Source organism: Rattus norvegicus, chromosome 1, assembly GCF_021556685.1.
Source record: "Rattus norvegicus strain SHRSP/BbbUtx chromosome 1, alternate assembly SHRSP_T2T, whole genome shotgun sequence".
Lineage (NCBI taxonomy): Eukaryota > Metazoa > Chordata > Mammalia > Rodentia > Muridae > Rattus > Rattus norvegicus.
The window spans coordinates 194,600,172-194,621,694 of NC_141534.1; the positions used below are offsets into that span (position 1 = coordinate 194,600,172).

The window sequence follows — 21,523 nt, forward strand, 5'->3', positions numbered from 1 at the left end:
AAGGCCCTGGGTTCGGTCCCCAGCTCCGAAAAAAAAGAACCAAAAAAAAAAAAAAAAAAAAAAAAAAGATTCTGCTCTGTGTATTTACAGGTTGTTATTAATGTTCTCAAGGGATGGATGGTACCGGGCTTTGTATGTTTAAGTGGGCAATTATATCTTATCAATTGGATCTAAGATTATTGTGTTATGTGTTCTTTTATGTGAGGGTTTGAGTGTAGGAAAGTGTGTGGCTGGGCTGTGTTTCCGCCAAGATATCTAGCAGATATCTTGGGCCACCGTGGCGCGGACCTAGTGGGGTAAAAGACACCGTTACTCTTTTTTATTTTTATATTTTTACAACAACATCTCTCTATCTTTTTGTTTTTGTTTTTTGAGAAAGTCTGGCCTTGAGCTCCCAAACCTCCTACCTAGGCCTTCTGAGTGTGAGGATCGGTAGGTTATGCACACCCACACCTATGTGTGGATGCCAAAGACCAAACCCTAGTGTCCCTCAGCATGGGATGAAACTCAGTTTTCAAGCTTCCATGGCAAGTACTTTATCAGGCTGGTCTACCCTCCCAGCCCATCCTCTCTATTATGGAGAAAAACAAATCACCACAACATTTTTGGCCTCCTTTATAGCTAAATGATGCTTGTTCTTTGTTATTTTCAAGGTTGGGTAAAAGCCTGCCCAACCTTCGAACCCACTTTAACTACCATTTTACTATTTTTTTAATGTGCATGTTTTGCCTGCCTGTATGGAGCTCCGGTAGGCACTCAGTCTCAGTCTGAATCCTACCTGACTTCCTAATGGAATTCAAAATTCAGCTGAATTTTGAGATGTGCACCATGTCCAAGCTTGATGAACTAGACCCTGTTTCTGGAATTACAGAGAGTTGTGAGCCACCATCAGGGTGCTGGGAACTGAACACAGCTCTTCTGGAAGCCAACCCTATCATTTCGCTCTCTCCCTCTTCTCCTTCTCTTCTCTTCTCTTATTTTGTTTTTTTTCCCAGACAGAATTTCTCTCTGTAACCCTGGCTGTCCTGGAACTCACTTTGCAGACCAGGCTGGCCTCGAACTCAAGAGATCTGCCTGCCTCTGCTTCTTAAGTCCTGGGATTAAAGGCGTGTTCCACTATCATTTTCTTAATAAAGACTTCTCGAAATACCCAAAAGTTTGTTTCAGATTCTACACTACAAGCTTATGCCTATCTACCAGTGTATTTCGTCATATTACATTAGTTTATGAGACTATTTGAAAATGATTGTAACCTCTAGGAAAGGGGCTATGGTCACTCAGCACTTTAATGTTTAATACCAAACATACTGGGTTTCAGTCTGTATCCGGGCATCAATTTAGACCCCCAATATTTACCAGTTGTGTTATCTTGAAGAAACTATTTAGCCCATTTATGCCTGATCCCCCTTGTCAAATACAAGTCCAGGGGCTGGTAAGCCTTAGAAATTAAGGGTGCCTACTATTTTTCTAGAGGTTCTGAGTTTGGTACTCAGGGTCCACATCAAGTGGCTCACAATTGCCAGTAACTCCAGCGTTAGAGGATCCAACACTTTTCCGGCCCCTGAGGGAACCAAACATAGGTGGCACACACTGATAAAATGAAAGCTTTTTCTTAAAGACAGGGCATTAACAGTAATGACCTCAGTGTTCTGGGGTTGGAGATTTAGCTCAGTGGTAGAGCACTTGCCTAGGAAGCGCAAGGCCCTGGGTTCGATCCCCAGCTCCGAAAAAAAGAACCAAAAAAAAAAAAAAAATGACCTCAGAGTTCTGTACAAACATTAAATGGTTCATCATAAAATGCTTGCAGCACTGCCTGGGACGAGACGTTCTCCTAAATGTCTGCCTCCCGCAAAGCCAAATAGACAGGCCAGAATTCGGCCTAACGAAAGAGGAAGGGCACGCATATGCAAAGCGTCTTAGAAGAGATTTTGAATCTCCTGGAAGCCTTTTCAAGATGAAAACAGCATCCAGTTCCAAGGCTAGAAGGAAAGGATTTTCCTTTGCCGTGTGATTTTACAAGGCCGCTGAGAGCAAGCCTTCAGCCGGAGTGGGATCTCTGGACAGCCAGCCAGACACCGCGTCTCTTCACTGCTCAGTCTTTACAGATGGGAGGCTGCCCGGCCTTATAGACGCCACAAACTGAAACGCACAGTAAGCGTGCAGGCTCTAGACAGGGGCTGGAGCCCCAGCAGGGTCTCAACCCCGTCTAAACTCCCGAAGGCAGCGAATAGAGGACAGGCGGCGCCCACCCCTACGCGGTCTAGCCGGCGTCCCCCCGCCCTTCCGCCCGGCCAGGATAGTTCGGGACAACCGCTACTCTGTAAGTTTCACACACGATGCCCCCTCCTCTTGGCCCGCGTACCTGAGCTGGCCGACGCCATCTCCCGTTGCTGCGGCTTTTTCTTAGCCCTAACGTTCATATCCCTCCCTTCTTCGGACCGCTTCTCTCTTTTGAATTGCCGGGGTCCGGCCTCCCTCTCAAATTCGACCAATCACGGCTACTTACCGCCGGAAGTTTCCGTTCTAACTCTCCGTAATTCGGCCGTCTCGGGCTCGCTTCCGGTCTTGAAAGCAAAAGTTCCCATGGATGGGGCTCTGAAGTCTGTCACCAAGTGGTGGGCACCTCAGGGCCCTGCACTTTCAGGCTTTTTAATGTCCAAGTTGGGATTGGCAAAGTGCAGACTTTCACCCTACTCTTCCTTCTCAGTTACAAATCTGAAAGCACTTGATTGATTCTTTATTCAAAGTTTCCAGCTCTGAATACAATTTTTGCCTTTTGGAGAAGACAGATCTCTCTTTGTAGCCCTGGCTGACCAGCTGTCCTGGTGGACAGGGGAAAGTTTCTTCTTTGAACTTGACACACACACCTCTGCCCCCCCCCCCCCCTTTTCCGTGGGAAAGTTCCCATCCCTGTGCTAGAATCTTGGGATGAAATGTTCCTGCTAATTGCATGCTTTTGGCTTCTAGTAAAATGCTTGCTTTCTTTTGCCCTACAACTGTCAACCAGGATGTCGTTTTTCTGTGCTCTTTGCTTTTAAAAGCTGTAAAATGCAGTTGAGACTGCTTTTTGAAGAGTTTCTTTCCAGGAATTCGCCGGCCACTTAATACAGATTGTCAAATCAGACTTTGGCCACAATGAGTGGTCTTTGAGTCTCTGCCTAGTAACACTGAAACTCACTATGTAGACCAGGCTGGCCTTGAACTCACAAAGATCTGCGGGCCTCTGCCCTTGGAGCTGCAACGGGAAGGGACCGAAAACTGGGAAGGACAACAGTGAGACTGAGTATCTTTATGTAGCCCTTGCTGTCCCAGAATTATGCAGACTAAACTGGACTCAAACTCACATAAGCCTGTCTGTCTCTGCCTTCCTAGTGCTGGGATTAAAGACAGGAGTCAAAGCTGTGTGCCACTACACCCAGCTAAATTCAAAGATAGTAAATTTAGCACAATTTACAATTCTAGAATGAAACCCCATTTCACACGGTTTAGTGACTCAAGGTTAACTTCATGGCAATGGAAACTGGATTGTTTGACATTATGGTTATTACCTCTGAATTCTTACAAGAAAACTTTCAGTTTGATGATGTAAAAACTTTGCACCACATACCACTTTTTTGTTGTAGCTGTTGTTTGTTTGTTTGTTTGTTTAGAAACAGGCTCTCTCTAGGTGTCTCTGGTTGTCCTGGAACTTACTATGTAGACCAGGCTAGCCTCGAACTCACAGAGATCCTACTGCCTCTGTCTCTAGTTCTGCAATTAAAGGCATGCACCACCACACACAGCTATCATACACATTGTTAAAAAATTTAAAAACATTTTTAAGAACAAGTTTTCCAGAATCTTTAGCTTCTTCTTCTATCTCCCTGCTTCATCATGCTATGTCTTTATTGTCCCATAACTGACTTTTTCCTTTCTCAGCACTCGGCCAGATATTTACTGAAGGCAAAACACACAAAGAGACAGACTCATCAGACAGGGAAGGGGTCCGGAGTTGGTGTCCCCAAGAACTGATGTTTTGTCTGGCATTCTAGAATCAAACGTATGCTGCAAATATTCTCTCATTTTCCCAGTCATTCCTAAATCGACTACAGCTTAGCCTCAGCTTTGTGAAATTCCCAGGAACTCTGTCTAAATTAATGACATTCTGGTAGCCAACGATGGATCCTTCGTGGCATTAACCACTCCATCACATGTCTTTTCCTGTTCCCGTGCACCACTCCTCATTTCCACTACTTTCTAAACCTTCCATTCTCCTCTTACTGGTACCAAACAGCAAGCATTGGCATTCTCAATTCCTACTGTAGCCTTCTTTTTATTTTACATACACACAGTTTCCCAGCACTGGAACACCATTACTTTTACACTAATAACCCGATAATCTATCCTAGCTTTAGACCTGAATCCAGCTACTTGAAACAATGTGCATAAACTTGGAGATTATGCTCAATGAAATAAGCCAGGCCCCCCAAAAAAATAAATAAATAAGGACAAAAAGTAAAAAGTACTTCATTTCATTTACATATGGGAGTAGGAAATAGAACGACGGTTCCCAGAGGCTAAAGGAGGGGTGGCTGAGGAAAGGACAGATGCTGATCCCAGTTTACAAAGCTTCTGTGTGGATGAGGGAAAGGAGAGCTCTAGTGCAGAGAACAGTGTGGGTCAGAATCGTACACCACACAGCCCAGAACTGACAAAGGAGTAGCTGTGTTTTTTTGTTGTTGTTGTTGGTTTTTTTGTTTGTTCTTGTTTTTGTTTTTGTTTTGTTTTTTTTTTTTTTTGGTTCTTTTTTTCAGAGCTGGGGACCGAACCTAGGGCCTTGCGCTTCCTAGGCAAGCGCTCTACCACTGAGCTAAATCCCCAACCCTGGAGTAGCTGTGTTTGTTCTTCAGATACATCTTGCCGTGTGTCAATGGATGGATTGGCACTTTCTGTGTAGGCTAGGCTGGCATCAAAACTAAGGTGATCCACCCTCCGTGTGTTTGAGTTACAGCTATGGTCCACCAGGCTCAGCTTTTTGTTTCTGTTGTTTGGTTTTGTTTTTCAGGATAGTTTTTCTGTGTAAACCTGACTGTCCTGGAACCCTGTAGACCAGGCTGGCCTGAAGAGATCTGCCCGTCTCTGCTGGAATTAAGACAAGCACCATCACCCAGCCTATTTTGGGGGAGGGGGGCGCAGGGTCATATAGTGAGCATTCTGGAATTTTGGTCCTGTAAAAAACACAGAGATATTATAAGAGTGTGTTTTCACTTTAATTCCAGGTGTGGAGAAATGGACTGCGTCAGACTGTCTGCACCAGCTGATGATGATTTGCTTCACGCTCTAGCAGAGGTGTGGTTTTGCCATCTGCAAATAGTTTCTGCGATTTGGAATTCTGGGAACTTTTCAAAAGGTTCAGAAATGCTAGTCCCCAAGAGGTGGGGTTGGCAGTTTTTGGTCGTTTAGGGAGGTTGGTTGTGGTTTGTTAGTAGCCATGGTCAAAGAACAAACAAAAGGAAAGAAATTAGATTCAGGGATTTTTCCCAATTTTTCTTTCCTCTCCATCCTGTCTCTCTCCTATCTAGTGTTATAAAAGCGGGGAGGGGCATAGGAGAAAGGAGAACCCACAAAGTAGCAAAGCTCCCAAGTGCAGAGAGTGCAGGCAAACACCAGCACAGCTGTTGGACTTATTTTCTTATGTACACAGGGCGCAGAAGCTGATTTCAAGGAATGTTTTGTTGTTGCAAGATTATTTAAAGATTATCAGGTGAACCATTTTACTTATGAAATAGTATATTGTCACTTAAGTCATTTTGATAAAAAATTATGTCATGGGCTGGAGAGATGGCTCAGCAGTTAAGAGCACTGACTGCTCTTCCAGAGGTCCTGAGTTCAATCCCCATCAACCACATGGTGGTCTCACAACCATCTGTAATGGGATCTGATGCCCTCTTCTGGTGTGTCTGAAGAAAGCAACGTGTACTCACATACATATAATAAATAAGTAAATTTTTTTAAATTATTTCATTTTTATTTATGTATATGCGTCTCTGTATAGACATACGCACATGAATTCAGGTACCTGCAGAGACCAGAAGAAGGTATCAGATATCATGGAACTGGACTTACAGGTGGTTGTGAACCTCCTGATGTGTATGCTGGGATCTGAACCAGGTCTTTTGGAAGAACATTATATATTCTCAGCTACTGAGCCATTTCTCCAGGCCCCAGTCATCTTTTTAACAATGTATAACGAATATATTAAAAGCTATATGGTTCTGTCAGTACTATACACAGTAATCCGTGAGCTGTATCACTAAAGATGCTGTTTTAGGATAAAGCTTAATTATTTCATTATTATTATATTGGGGGCGGGTTGTTGGGATAAGGTTTCTCTGTGTGGCCCTGGCTGTCCTGGGACTCACATTGTAGACCAGGTTGACCTTGAACTTAGAGATTCACCTGCCTCTGCCTCCTGAGCGTGTGCACCACCAGGCCAAACTTGCTTATTTATATCTAAGAGATGATGATGAAAACTCCAGCAGCTCCAACAGAGCCACTGTTCTGTGGCTATGAAGAGACACCATGACCAAGGCAACCATAATAAGAGAAAGCATTTAATTGGGGCCTAGCTTACAGTTTCAGAGGTTTAGTTTGTTACACCATAGCAGGAAGCATGGCAGACACTAGGAACTGGATTCTGGTCTATATAGACAGAGAGAGGAGGGTTGGCATAGGCTTCTGGGACTTCAGAGCCCACCCTCAGTGACACACGTCCTCTAAAAAAAAAAGGCCATACCTCTTTTTTCTTTATTCATTTATTATATATATGAGTACACTGTAGCTGTCTTCAGACATACCAGAAGAGGGCATCGGACCTCATTACAGATGGTTGTGAGCCATCATGTGGTTGGTGGGAATTGAACTCAGGACCTCTGGAAGAGCAGTTGGTGCTCTTAACCACTGAGCCATCTCTCCAGCCCAAGGCCATACCTCTTAATCCTACTAATCCTTTCAAATAGTGCCACTCCCTCTTGACTAAGTACTCACTACCTGAGCCTCTGGAAGCCATTTCTCATTCAAACCACCACAGCCAGGTTCATAAAAAACAAGAGAGAAACCAAAACAAAACTGCAGACTGTCTCTTTAGCATGATACAGAAATGGTTGTATTGTCCTTAAAAGCAAAATTTCAAGCTTGTGTTAGAAAATATCAACATTTGCCAACTTGCCACTCCGATAACTGAAACACACCCTGTTCTCTGGGAAATCTGTACGAAATGGGTCACCATGCTTTTGAAGCCTACCTCGGAGCCAATCAGCTCCAGCAGTGTGGTGCCTGACCTCCTGCAACCGCAGGGGTCATAGTCCACACCAGCACTACTGCCGCCTTGGCCATGGTGGCCTCAACTCTGCTAGCAGAAGGTCTTTTCTGAAGTGCAAGTCATCTGACAGCCCAGATTTATCTTCTTCACAGGTTACCTCTTCTCACTTTCAAGCTGTGTGATGGAGAAGATGGTAAGAAGCTCAGCTGAAAATCAAGAATGAAGTAATGAGGGCTGGAGAGATGGCTCAGTGGTTAAGAGCACTGTCTGCTCTTCCAGAGGTCCTGAGTTCAAATCCTAGCCACCACATGGTGGCTCACAACCATCTGTACTGGGGTCTGATGCCCTCCTCTGGTGTGTCTGAGACAGCGATAGTGTACTCTATATAAAATAAACAAATATTTTTAAAAATAATGAAGTGACAAGAAGCTAGACCTCATTTTTATGTAGTGCTGGGGATCAAACCCGGAGCTGCGTGCCCCCAAATTATGTAGCTCTGGCTGTCTTAGAACTCACTATGTCAATCAGGATGGCCTCAAACTCACAGAGGTTTGCCTGAATCTCCCTCCCCAGTGTTGGGGTTAAAGATATACTCCACCATATGAAGTGTTATTTATTTTATTTAATGTGTGTGAGCGTCTTGCCTGTCTGTCTATATGGGCACTACATTTGGGTGTGGAGACTTGAATCCAGGTCCTCTGCAAGAGCGACCTGCTGAACCATCTCTCCAGTGCCCAAACTTTTTTTTAAGTAAATGAAACATTTCTTCGAATATATATTTTTTTGTTTTTGTTTTTGTTTTTTTTTTACAAAAATCTAACATGTGGGGCTGGAGAGATGGTTCAGGGAGTAAGAACACTAGCTGTGAAAGCAAAAGGATTGGAGTCAAATCTCCAGCATCCTATAAGAGCCACGCATGACCATTCAAAAGTCTAACTCCAGCACTGGGGAGCAGAGACAGGGAGATCCCAGGAGGTTTCCGGACAGCCAGCCTCGTCGCTAAAACAGTGAGCTTCGTTCAGCGAGAGACCCTGCCACAAAACTATTGAGATGGAGAGCAATAGGAAACATGACAACGTCTCTGATCCTCCATGTAGATGTATGTGTTCACAGATGTGTGTACCTGTTTACGAGCATGCACACACACGCACGCACACACACACACACTCTGCATGTACGTACATGCACATGCCACAGACTCTATCCCTATCCAAACGGCATTATTTAAAGGAGTGAATTTTGTGTTATGTGATTTATATATAAATAAATTAAAACAATGGCATAATCTCCTCCATGCAATTGTTTAAAAGAAAGGACATTTGGGGACATGGCTCAGGTGCTCACCTAGCATCACAAACTATTAGAAGTGTGATGGCAACCCCACTTCTGCAACCCCAGACTTCGGTAACTTCCTATTGCTACCCACTAAAACGGTTCATATTCTAGGACTTGGAACTGGGATCATAATAATTATTTTCAGAGTGATATATTTTGCTGACTGTCTAGTGGCCCTTAATCTCACCAACCTCTTATTTCATGACTATCCACAGTGAAGACCTCTCTGTGGACTTGCCTATCTATTTACTCTTGTATTCAGGTGCCTAGGTCAGGGTCTCCCTGTATTCAAACTGGAATTCACTATGCTCCCATGCTGACCTTAAACCGGTGGCAATCTTTCTTCCTCCTTAAGCCACCTTACTTAGGGTCTCACTATGTAGCCCTGGCTAGCCTTGAACTCACTCTGTAGACCAGACCAGCGTAGCCTCTCAAATTCTGGATTATAGATGTGCACCGCTATAGCACACTTAGAATTTCCCTTTTTATTTTTGATTTTTTTTGAGTCAGTTTTAATAAGTTGATGCAACGGAGTCTTACCCTAGCCTCTGAACTATTAGGAAAAATTCTCAGGAGCTCTCCTGTCTCTTTTTGATAACGGATAAAGAAAAGCCCCACCAGGCAGTGATGGCTTGAAAGGCAGAAGCAGGTGGATCTCTGAGTTTGAGGCCAGCCTGGTCTTAAGAGTGAATTCCAGGACAACCAGGCCTACCCAGAGAAGTCTTCTCTCAAAACACACACACACACACACACACACACACACACACACACACACACGAAAGAGAAAAGGAAAAAGAAAGCCCCTAGCGCTTCTCTCCCTCGTCCTCCCATTTCTTCAGTTATTTAGCCAGGCGTGGTGACACACCCCTCTAATCCCAGCACTATGGAGGCCGAGGCAGAGACAAGTCAATTTCTGTGAGTCCAGCCTGGTGTACACAGTGAATTTCAGAACAGCCAGGGCCATGGAGGGAGACCCTGTCTCAAAAACATTATTTTTATTTAATATTTTAAAAAGCCAGAAATGGGGTTGGGGATTTGGCTCAGTGGTAGAGCGCTTACCTAGCAACCGCAAGGCCCTGGGTTTGGTCCCCAGCTCCGAAAAAAAAAAAAAAAGTCAGAAATAAGATTCACACATTTCTACTAGAATTAGGATGTAGAAAGACACCATCTTTAACCATATCCTTTTATTAAGCTATTTGCATGTTTGCCTGGGGCTTGTTGATAAGGGAGTTCTCATACCCACCACAGCAGAGGATGGTGGGTTTCAACAAGTGTTGCAGTGGCTAGGGTAGGTATCCCAGTGCAGGCTGATAGCATCTATGGCAGAGCCAGATCGGCCACTAATGAAACGGAGGACAGTGTTGGGGTGCAAGGGAACAGCGTTGAAACTTGTGCCTGAGTCTTTTCCAAAAGGCAGGTAGCGGCCTTTGTCTGTCACGAAGATCAGCTGCTTCACATAAGATTTGTACTTGCCAGACACCTGGATCACAGATTCCCCGGGGTGCAGAAAGATCTCCTCCAGGTCTCCCTGGTTGCCACCCACATAGTCACTCCACACTGTGCCGTAGCGCACCTGGAGACTGGAGGCAGGGGTGAGAAAAGAAGGAACACATTGGACATGGTTATCACAAGACTGGGCTGCTGAGATGGCTCCTCTGGTAGAGATGCTTCCTGCCAAGCCTGACAACCTGAGTCCAACCCCTGCAACCCACAACTGGAGGGAGAGAACCCTACTCCCAGAAGTTGTCCTCCGGCCCCCACATGCACAATGAGGCCCTTGAGCACCCACACAAGCACACAAACATAAAACATAAATCTAAAAAATTTTCTCAGAGGTTAAGAGCACCGACTGCTCTTCCAGAGGTCCTGAGTTCAATTCCCAGCACCCACATGGTGGCTCACAACCAACTGTAATGAGATCCGATGCCCTCTTCTGGTGTGTCTGAAGGCAGCTACAGTGTATTCATGTAAATATAACAAATCTTTAAAAAAATAAAATCAAGACTTCCTAGTCTATATACTGAGATCTCAAACTGACAGATTCCATATGCTATAAAGGCTGCATGAGCCCTGCGAGAGCATGCAGAGAATCCCAAACTCTCGTTTGAATGGCAAATAGGGCTTGTGGAACGAAAGTCAGTTTCTCAGTCGCTTAGACAACAAAAGTCTGAGTTTGCCCACAATACACACTGGCACTGGAAGTCTGCCCAGGCCAGACAGGGAAGAGACAAGTCAGCAACTGTCTCATGGTTCAGAAAATGGACCAGAAAGAAATACACCTGGCTCTTTGTGTGATGGAAGTTTCCAGAGTGGGATAGGACTATTCCAGGACAGACAGCAAGCAGAGATAAAGGATGCCTGACAGAAATATTGGAAATAAGGTGAAATCCAACCCAAGTGGTGTGAGGCTCCTGGGAGTTTGCCCTTACGACTTTCCAAGGTCATGTGCACAGGTGGGAATCCCAGGTCAATGAGAACTTTCCAACTTAGCAAGGTCCTGGACAGACCCCAAAGCACAGAAACACGGAGACTCTTACCCTATTATGTAGTATCTGTTGACACGGATCCGGATGGCAGTGATGGGGCCGTCCAGCTGGTTGCCAGAGTGAGAGAATCGCTTTCCTCCTTTACCGCCATACTCTCCACTGTAAGAGGAGGACCTGGACTGAACTAGAGGGGAAAGAAAGGCCTGGAGGGACGGATGCTCTGGGGGCACAGCTTCCCCACTCCCCTCCTTCCTCCCACCAACCACTCCAGTGTCTGACAACCCTGCACAGTGGCAGTACACTGGCTGCCTTCCCATGATCTCCCTATGGCACTTCACTTACTGGAATTAGCAGACGCCGAGGCACAGAGAAGGACTAAGAGGGCAATGGCCAACATCCTGAGGCTGCAGAGGGGAGGAGAAGAAAAAGAAGGCTCATTCCTTGATGTGACTGTAACTGCTCATCTCTCCAAATCCCAAAGATAACCCTAACTTTCTGTCTCTGTTAAGCCGAGTCAAGCCTTCCTCCATCCTGGCACAAGGCACAAGAGAGCTCTCTGAAGAGGAAATAAAGGCCATCTCTAGAGTCCTGAGGCAGGTGAGTTGATGAACCAAGAATCTGAGCAAAACCTACCTGAAGCCAGCTGGTCTATGAGGTATCTGAGGCACAGTTAAGTCTCTCTAGCATCATTCTACTCTTAAGGCAAAGAAGATTTTAGGGGAACTTCTATGTCTCCTCGGGAGCAAAGGAGATGACAGAAAACACTGTATCAATGACAGGGTCTGAGCAGGACTGGTGGAGCTTAGAGAAGCTAATGGGGGGACATGTGTGAGCTCAAAACATCTGATCCCAGGTAACTTGACTGTGTGTCATAACCCTGTCTCTGCCAGCCGAATGGTCCATAGCTGTCCCCCACAAGCATCCCTTAGCCAAAACCAGACATCTTTGCACTCCAAAATAGCCCACTCCAGGCACTGTCGTTTCTATCTCATATTTGAATATCTCCCAACTCACCTTTCCCCTAGTAGTTGCAGATGCAAATCTTCTAGAAATTTCCAGAGCTTTTATACCTTGTCCAAGCCCTCCCACTGTTCTTTATCGTGTGAACCTCACCTGCTGAGCAAACATGACCAACTTTTAGGGTCAGGTATCAAGCAGGTCTGGAACATCTTATCCTGCCTTTTCCACAAGGGTTACAGGTGGCAAGGTGGGGTCCACTCTAGACAAAGTGCCAGATTTGGGAAGAGACAATTTGCTAAACCATCTGAAGGGTGGGGAAAGCAGTTAATATTTAAAGAGTGTAATTAATCCAGACAGACATGGTGGCTCATGTCTGTAATACCAACATTTGAGGGGTGTGTGGGGCAAGGCAGAGGATCATGAGTTCAAGGCCAGTCTGGGCTATAGATGAGACCCTGTCTGAAAACCCAAACAAGCAAATGAGAGTGCAGTCCGAGAGGCCTGGAGATCTGTGGGTATTCTTCCCCCAGAATCAGTCCTTGCCCTAGGATAGTCCCAAGAACTGACCCCACGTAACTGTTACTCTCTCCACTCATGTGTGGTATGTCTCCCAGAACACAAAATCACTTTCTACTCTGAGCAGTGCCAAATATTGGCCTGATAATTTTTCTCTATTCGTTGATATTATATTATGAAGAATTCAGTTAAAAAGTTTAAAAAATTACATAGTAAACACCTATATCACAAGTCTGCTGTGATTAACCCTTTGCTGTGCCTGGGCTGTCTGTCTTTCACCCCTACATCTATCCATCCTCAGTCCAGACCCTTCTCAAGTCTTTTTTTCTCTGAGAAAGGGAACCTGGGGCTATAGGTGGGCAGTCCAATGGGCACGTGGGAAGCAGAGGGACAGTTTATACAAGTCCTTCTCCATGAATTGTTCGGGACTTGGACCTCAGGACCTCCAGGTTATAGACCACCAGAGTGAGCTTCCTCTCTTTAGGCCTGAAACACCCAAGAAGCAATGCTGTAGATTTCTCTTTAGATCCTTCCCTCTCAAGACTGATTTCCTCTTGATCAAAAGTCCCTAGAACTGACCCTTAAGTGCTAGTACTTAGACCCTGTTAGCCGAGCCCTGTGATCCTTGAGTCATCAGGCCTTCCTGGTAGAGAGGATGGAGCCTAGGGAGGGGCTGGAGTAAGCAGTGTCTGTCCTTAATGACCTGCAGTCAGGAAGTCAGAACATCCACCCTCTCCTTGCAGGCTCACCATCTGGGACTGAAAGCTCATCGCAGATAGCTAGGGAGTCCTGCCCTGAGAAGCCGGAAGCAGGGCAGGGCCCCTGGTGATGATAGATGCCAGGAATAGGACCAGACAGCCGCCACGGTTTCACCTCTCCTCCTCTCCTTTTCTCCAAGTTCAAGAGAATCACCAGCACCACCACCATGGCTTCATGTCCATTGTGCTGTCTCTTTCCCAGTTCTGCTTATGTCTTGATGTTTCCCCGAGTTTCCTACTCTAAGGTTCTTTGTTTATGTTCTTTCCCTTTCCCTGGTCATACCCCTTTTGAGCCCTCACTTCCTTACTCCTACATCTCTCCTCTCCCCCCTCCCCAGCCTCCTTCCTCCCAGTGTCATAGAGCTCCCTCCTTTTGTTATTAGGGGCACATCGTACATACAGTCTGGTACCCAGCCCTGGGAGGATGCGCTTGTATTTCTTACATGACGTAGCCAGAACCCTTGGGATAGAAGTGTGCCTAACTTGTCACATTTTCAGTCTATTGTCCTTACTCCTCCTATGCAGAGTCAGGAGCGCCCAACCTCCTTCCAACCCCTTCCAAAGCTTTCTGCTAGTGCAGGGTAACTGACGTTTCTCCTTTGCCTCTGTCCCCTTGGTAAAGAAACAAATTCAACCTATGGTGATGACTATGTTGGAGACCCCATTTGCCAGAGAGGTACAAGAGAGCCAACAGCCTAGCTCAGAGACCTTCTTTTCCAGCTACTGGCATTGGACACATTGATGTTAGTGTAAAATATGTCAAAGCTATGAAGCAGTGAAATAAAGGTGGGTGAGAGTGTGGAGGGAGTTAGGGAAGCAGGGAACCCGGGTTGTGGAGCTGGGAGGCCTCTCTGCTCAGATAGCTACTGGGAAGACACTAGACTGATGTGACAAGAGAAAAGGCAGGTGTCTGGGTGAACACAGGCCCATATAGAAGCTTCAAACCTGGGTGGTGAGTGTGTGAGTCTAAAGAGAAGGGGTGGGATGATGGTGGTATGCAGGGGAAGCCAGCAGGAGGTGCCTCAACAGCAGCTGGTGGCAGCTGGCAGCCCCTGAGGGCAGGCGTGGGATGTCAGGGTTAGGAATTCGGCTGCTATGCTGTGTAGAGCATTTTTATTTGAAGGTGTGAAGAAATACTCTCTGGGTTTTGGTAAGGTGGAGGAGGGACGGGATAAGGTGGAGGAGGGACTGGGAGGCATAGGAAAGTGGCATAAACCTCCACTTCACTGAGTCTCTCTCCCTCCCCTCTTGAATTGCCATGGAGACCAGAGTCTGCCTAAGAGAAGCACCCGTCCTTTTGGTGCAAACTCAGACCCCTTGATGGGGGTCCAGCTCGCACTCTACCAGAAGTAAAATCAACAAGTTTAAAGAGGTTGACTGGGTCCCCTTAACTCTCTGTCTTCCTATCTCGCCTCACTTATAGGGTTTGATGAAATGAAGTGTTGCCTGAGCCTAGGATTGCGAATGAAGCCACCCAACATCCACACCCGTACTTTTCTACAGGCCTGTGTTCTGCTCTGTGGCTATGAAATCTTTGCTTAAGAAACTCCAACTTCGCTTCCTATCGACGCGGCTAGACCTGAATTTTTTGCAAAGCTGAGTTAGCTCACCACCAGTGATTTCTCTTTTATTTTTAGTTTTTAATTTCGGGGTTTTGAGTATGTTGGTGAGTTTTCCGTGGCTGATGATTACTTGGCCATTTTATTCTGATTTTCTTGTTTCCAGAGACCACCTAATGTGTGTGAAATAGCATTCACTAGAAGGATTTTCCCACCTAGCCCCTGCCTGCTTCAGATGGAACAATTGCGGGTGTCACAGACGGCGTGGATGTGACAAATGGCCTGCCTATGCCTTCAGTACAGTCAGAGAGCCACTCAAGGCTCTTGTTGAGGTCAACCAACTCTTAGAACATTTGTTTATTTTTCTGTAAGTGCATGTATATGACACATGTGTGCATCTCTCTCTCTCTCTCTCTCTCTGTGTGTGTGTGTGTGTGTGTGTGTGTGTGTGTGTGTGTGTGTGTGTGTGTGTGTGTGTGTATGAGGGCACATGCTTACCACAGAGCTTGTATGGAGGTAGGAGGTTAACATCATGTATCAGCCCTCCCCTTCTACCTTGTTTGGGACAGGATCTGTCTTCTACTTTCTGCAGACCAGCAGGCCCATGGGCTTCCGGGCTAGAGCAGCATAGGAGCAGGGGCAGTGGCTGTCTTTCCCTCCCACCTCTCTGCAGGAGCACGGAGATAGCAACTGGGTCCCACTGTCCCCAGCTTTTCCATGTGGACTCAGGGATCTGAACTCAGGCCACCAGGCTTGTATGGCAAGCACTGTACTCACCGAGCTGTCTCCCCAGCCCAAGGTGAGCTAAGTCTTACGTACCCCAAAGGAACTGACCCCATTTCACCGCATTTTTGGGAATCTAAAACACATTTGGATAGCCAACTCTTTGATATTAATAAGAAATCTGCAACATGGCTTGAAATAATAATAAGAAAACCTCCAAAGGTGTCTCATTCCCGTCTTATAAACAACAGAGCCCAAAGCCAGAATGGACAAATGCAGACGCCATATTTCTTCTCTTTCATGGAAGACATAGGGCTCAGCTGTTTCCTATATGTAGTAATTTTTTTTTTTTTTGAAACAGGGTCTGTCAACAAAGTCTCGGGTGTCCGGGAACTCACTAAAGATCCACCTGCCGCTGCCTCTCGACTGCTGAGGTTAAAAGTCTGCACCGCCATGCCCGTCCTGGGACTGTCTTCTAAAATGATTTACGATTTACTTAGAGGTCCCCACAGACACCTAGAAGAAAATTAGACATCAGAGCCTCAGGGACTCCCAAGCCCTTTGCATAGCAGAGGAGAAAGTCCAGGCCATGCTGTGGCTCTCCTGGCAGGAAGGAAGACACCTTAAAGAGAGCTTGTACAGTGGTTATCAAAACCACTGATACTGCATTGCAACCACAGCCCCAGGGATTAGAACTTCCCCCAGGAAGCTTGTGCCAGGAGAGGGAAAACTAATTACAAAGGCTGAAGCCTAGCGCCAGCTTAGGGAAGAGCTTGTCTCCGTGAAGAGACTTCACACAACTACCCGAGAGAGTGGAACACAGGCAACAGTGACAATGACAAAGGGAGGGACACACCCTGGCCAGGACTGCTGAGTTATGCACATCTCTTGCCTTTTATTTAAACCTAAATTTCACATTAGCAACCAGAAGATGAACTGGGCATGTTGCTGTCTCTTTATTCCTCTGTTCAGTGTATTCACCTTGAGTAAATATCCTTTCATGAACGTTCAGTATTGTGATCCGCTTTATATTAATTTATGTAAAAGTCTGGTTTACTTATATATTAATTCTTAGTTTGCCTATTTCTGTGCAAATGTTTTCTCTGCATGTATGAATATGCATGATGTGAGGGCCAGAGGCTTGAGGGGGTCAGAAGAGGGTGTTGGATCCTTTAGAACTGGACTTATATTATGTATGGCTGTCAGAAGAGGGTTCAGACCCTTAGTTATGTATGGTTGTGAGTTGCTCTGTGGGTGCTGGGAATTGAACCTGGTTCCTCTGTAAGAGCTATCAGTGCTTTTACTGCTGAGCCATCTCTATAGCTCTCATTACTTAGTTGAGGATGTGTGGTTGAGCTTGACAGGCTGCCTGGGACCAGGCTCGGCCCGTAAGTCTGGCCACAATGATGTCTGGAGTGGAGGATGAGCAGAGAGGAAAAGGGGAGGTGACTCAAAGGTGCTGGGTGTCCTGGGTTTGAGTTTTTCCTTTCTTCTTTCCCTTTTTGTTTTAGAAGCACAGGTGAACACAGACAGAAATAAAACAGAGCAATGGGTGACCGGGCTTCAATCCCAGAGAATTTTCTTTTAGACTGCATCTCAAGCAATCAGGTCCACTTCAAACAACAGATAGCCCAAAAGGAAACCAGTCTTTTTCTGCAATGTGGATTGGCTCAAAAAAAAAAGTGTAGAGATTGGGCCTCAAATTGATATCTTATTAATTAAGAGAGAGACAGAGAGAGAGACAGAGACACACATACACACACAGAGAAAGACAGACAGAGAGAGAGACAGGCAGAGAGAGAGAGAGAGAGAGAGAGAGAGAGAGAGAGAGAGAGAGAGAGACTCACCGAAGTGGAGATGTTTTTCTGAGGCACACAGGTAAAAGGATATTTTGCTAAAGCAGACACATAAAATGTTTTTTTGAAGCAGATACAGGTGAAAGAATGTTTTGCTCTAGCAAACATTGAAAGGACACATGATGAAGGAATATAAATATGGCCCCACTGACAGTGGGAGCTGGAGCGCTGGTTTGCTTTACTCCACCTCACTATTCTTCACTGAGGACACACACCTATTGTTTCGCCTTACATTGTGTTTTGCTGAGCTCTGCTTGTGGTAGCACCATTGAGAGAAACTCGCAGACGAACTTCTCATGTGGTTCCTGTGGCTTCTTCGCTGCTTCTTCAACCTTGGGTTGATTGGTGAGCCTTGCAGTTTCTTCAGGATTGAACTGCTCTTACTGGTTCATGTTCGTTGTTTTGTGACTGCTGAGAGGACTGGACCGTAGCTGCTGATTTGTATTTGGTGTTTGCTACTGGACTGAACTGCTGATATCCTGACAACAAAGATTGGACTCACCCCCAAAGAACTATTTCTTTTTTTTTTTTTTTCTTTTCTTTTTTTCGGAGCTGGGGACTGAACCCAGGGCCTTGCGCTTGCTAGGCAAGCGCTCTACCACTGAGCTAAATCCCCAACCCCAAAGAACTATTTCTAAACAAGCCTACTTCCCCCGTGTCCTAATAACTCCCCCCAACTTCTGGTGGGTGGCGGGCTAGAGGGGAGGTTGAACACTTACTAAAGTAGGCTGGAAACAATTTATGCCTACAACGCACTGTGTAACTCTGATTAGCCTGGAACTCGCTATATAGATCAGGCTGGCCTGGAGCTCAAGAGGTACATCAGTCTCTGCCTCTGCCTCTACTTCCCAAGTGCTGGGGTTGGAAGGCACGTGCCACCAGCCCAGCTATTTTATTTTGTGCATATGAGTGTTTTGTCTGCATTTCTCTATGTGTGCCATGGACTTGCCTCATCACCAGTGCCTTGGAGATCCTGGTGCCTGTGGAGATCATAAGAAGGAACAAAGAGGTTTATAGGGTTGCACTGTTTCAGGGACCCATTGAATAACCTCAACTTTGGGCAATGCTTTCAATTCAGGAGCTGCAGGACCTCCGATTCCACCCCCACCCCAGCAACTCCATCCCCTCGTCTTTCCTCTCCACCACTTGAAAAGACGTGACACTTTATTTAGCATGTATGTGTATACGAGTGCACATACCTGCCCACATGCATGCCCATGCCGTGGTGTGCTTGTGGAGGTCAGAGGTCGATTCGTTCTCACCTTCTGAACATACGGGTTCTGGGACTGAATTTGGCTTGGCAGGCTTGGCATCGGGTGCCTTCATCCTCTGAGCCATCTCGCCAGTTTACAGCCTCACTTTCATATCTCCCCTTGTCCTCACGGCATAGACCAGGCTGGCCTGGAACTCACAGAGATCTACCTGCCTCTGCCTACTGCTGAGATTAAAGGTGTGTGCTACCACGCCCATCATAAAGACCAAATGTTGCTACATATCTTATCGGCTGATCTACTCCAAACATCAAGGAGATGCTTCAACAGCAGACAGCAGAACGCAGACACTTCTAGCTCAGCTCTGAGAAGCCTGAGAGATAATGATGGTCCTGCAGCTAAAAGCATTTTGCTGTGTAGTCCTAAGGATCTGAGTTTCAGACCTATTCAGAAAGTTGTCTTCTGACCACACACCACACACACACACACACACACACACACACACACTCACGCACGCACACAAGCACACACAAACATGCACACAAACATGCACAGACAGACAGGCAGACAGAGCGACAAATATGCAGGGAAAGATTGACTTTTGGAGCTTTCAACAACAGGAATAAAATAGAGTCCAAAAATGGTTCAAGGGAAACAATCACAGGCCAAAAAAAAAAAAAAAAAAAAAAAAAAAAAGGAAAGAAAAAAAAAAGAGCCAGTCTCCAAGGAATAATACATTTCCCCAGACAAATAAAATCCTGGCCTCTTAGAAAAGCCCCAGGCAGATAAAAAGCTTCTAAAAGGTGGATGGATGCTATTGCTCCGGGAAGCTAGGATACTGGAGAGAAGGCTGCCCTTAGCGGGGATCCTAAGCAACCAGAGCAGTTGGAGGAAGGCCAGGACTTGGAGAATAGAAAGCTATCAGGGCCCCATTGCAAGGTTGGCACAGAGAACATCTTTCAGAAAACAGCAGGAAGGCTCAGCCAAGCAGCATTAGTCGCAGTGTGAGCTGCTCACATTTTCACGGTGGAAATCACAAGGTGAGATGTTACACGCAAAGTAACTCACTCTAACGCAGCACGGGACACCAACCAGGCCCGACTGCTCTTATTTACATGGTGGAAATGCATATAGAGAGACTCACCTTAACTTAAGGAAAGCCTGGAAGTGGAGACCTTCCTAATATAATGCTTTATGCAGACATTTCTGTTTCTAGCTCTGCACTTTACCAAATCTGTTTTCTCTACAGCCCAATTTAAAGTTAATTCTTGGGGCCGGAGAGATGATTCAGTGGTTAAAGGAGCTTGCTGCTTGTCTGGAGGACCAGAGTTCGGTTCCCCAAACTAGTGTTGGGTGGCTCCACAGATGCCCTTTGATACCTAGCCACTCTCTATAGCCCACACACTCCCCAGTCTTAAACCTAGTAGAGAATTAACTAGCCCAAACCTAAAGACCCCGAATGAAGCAATGATTTCTTTTTAGCAAATAATCCCAAATCTCCATATAATTTTAACTTAAATTCCACATAAAAATGCTTGGTCTTCTGTATTGAAGGGTGTTTTCCTTACTCCATTGTACGCTAAATCATAATCGCCTGTGTGTGTGCAGGGACTATCTCTGATCCTGTGGACGCCATCCACACGCTTGGGCAATGTTGGCTGGAGGGTCTAGAGGTAACCTCCATCTGCACACATTAGCTGAGGAACTGGTCTGTAGCTTTAACACAGACATTTACTTCCGGATATAGAGAATGTGATCTATAGCCCTACAAAATGAGGCTCTGATATCAAGGTTGTGATCTTTCTAGGAGAAGTAGAACCCTGCGCAGCCCCACAGACGGTTCAGCTTTCCCAACCAGAGGCAGAAAGTGCAGGACAGACTGTAACTCAAGGAAAATGGGTTTGGCCCCAGGGGCAGAGGCAGGAGTGGGTGGGGAGAGAGAAGCCTTGTGAAACACGGGACCACTGGGCTAGACACATGGCTCAGCAGTTCAGAGTGCTCCCTGTTTTTACAGAGGATGTAAGTTCATTTCCCAGCACCCACATAGGGTTCACAACCTCCTGTAAGTCTCGCTCCAGGGCTGGTATCTTCTAACCTCCAAGGATACCTGTGAGTGTACATCTACTAGACTGAAATAAACTAGACTAGACTAGACTAAGCCAAACTAAACTGGACTAAACTAGACTAAACTAAACTAAACTAGACTAGACTAAGCCAAACTAAACTAGACTAAACTAAACTAAACTAGACTAGACTAGACTAAATTAAACTAGACTAAACTAAACTAGACTAAACTAAACTAGACTAAACTAAACTAGACTAAACTAAACTAGACTAAACTAGTTTGCCAGATGCTGAGCAGCGTCCTTTCCGCTTTCAGAAACAAACGAAAACGTCAGTGCAGCTGAGGGGAAGTCATTTGAGTGTATTCCGGCACTGTGTATTCAAGCCTGTTTGAAGAGCTGTTTGGAGCCCGTGTGCATAGTTGGATCCAGAGCAGCAGGGCGAGATAGCCAGGCTCCGTGTCAAGACAAACAAAGCCAACCTTGAGTAAAAATCCTGGAGCACAACTCGGGGGAGAGGTGAGGGAGGAGAAGTGCAGCTGTAGAGTGACTTACTGACAGACACTTTTACTCCAGTGAAGCCACCAGAAAGACAGGATGTGGCCCTCAGGGGACAAGCTAAAGTTCTTCCAACATTTCAGTTCCAAACACTCAACTGAAGCTGGAGAGATGGCTCAGTGCTTAAAGGCGTTTGCTAATGACTTCAGTCACAGTTGCACGTGCACAAACACACACACACACACACACACACACACA

At 45.9% G+C, this 21,523-nt stretch overlaps 2 protein-coding genes and 1 long non-coding RNA gene across 3 annotated transcripts in view; 1 reads left to right on the forward strand and 2 right to left on the reverse strand.

Moving 5' to 3' along the window:
- Positions 1-2,440, reverse strand: part of Kif22 (kinesin family member 22) — a 15,074-nt gene extending 12,634 nt beyond the window's left edge. Inside the window, exon 1 of the mRNA NM_001009645.1 lies at positions 2,363-2,440. Within this exon, the coding sequence (NP_001009645.1) occupies positions 2,363-2,420 (58 nt within the window). The 5' untranslated portion in view covers positions 2,421-2,440. The remainder of the gene's footprint in view (positions 1-2,362) is intronic.
- On the forward strand, positions 1,891-16,648 carry LOC108349644 (uncharacterized). Its single transcript, XR_015652591.1, has 5 exons — positions 1,891-2,320; positions 5,259-5,328; positions 11,631-11,718; positions 14,779-15,713; positions 15,999-16,648. It is a non-coding gene; the product is annotated as an uncharacterized LOC108349644 (long non-coding RNA).
- Positions 9,803-12,159, reverse strand: Zg16 (zymogen granule protein 16). Its single transcript, NM_134409.2, has 4 exons — positions 12,136-12,159; positions 11,464-11,525; positions 11,173-11,305; positions 9,803-10,215 (listed from the first exon to the last, which is right to left on the reverse strand). Exons 2-4 carry the CDS (start codon positions 11,516-11,518, stop codon positions 9,900-9,902), a joined length of 504 nt encoding a protein of 167 aa, NP_599236.2. The 5' UTR covers positions 11,519-11,525; positions 12,136-12,159; the 3' UTR covers positions 9,803-9,899.
- Positions 16,649-21,523: the final 4,875 nt, after the last annotated feature.

Bases quoted from the DNA above. Each gene is read 5' to 3' on its own strand.
- Zg16 (NM_134409.2), bottom strand. From the start codon at position 11,518: ATGTTGGCCATTGCCCTCTTAGTCCTTCTCTGTGCCTCGGCGTCTGCT. The intron at 11,306-11,463 runs GTAAGTGAAGTG...TTTCCCCTCTAG, and splicing joins CTCGGCGTCTGCTAATTCCA to TTCAGTCCAGGTCCTCCTCT. The intron at 10,216-11,172 runs GTAAGAGTCTCC...CCCTGCCTCCAG, and splicing joins AACAGATACTACATAATAGG to TCTCCAGGTGCGCTACGGCA.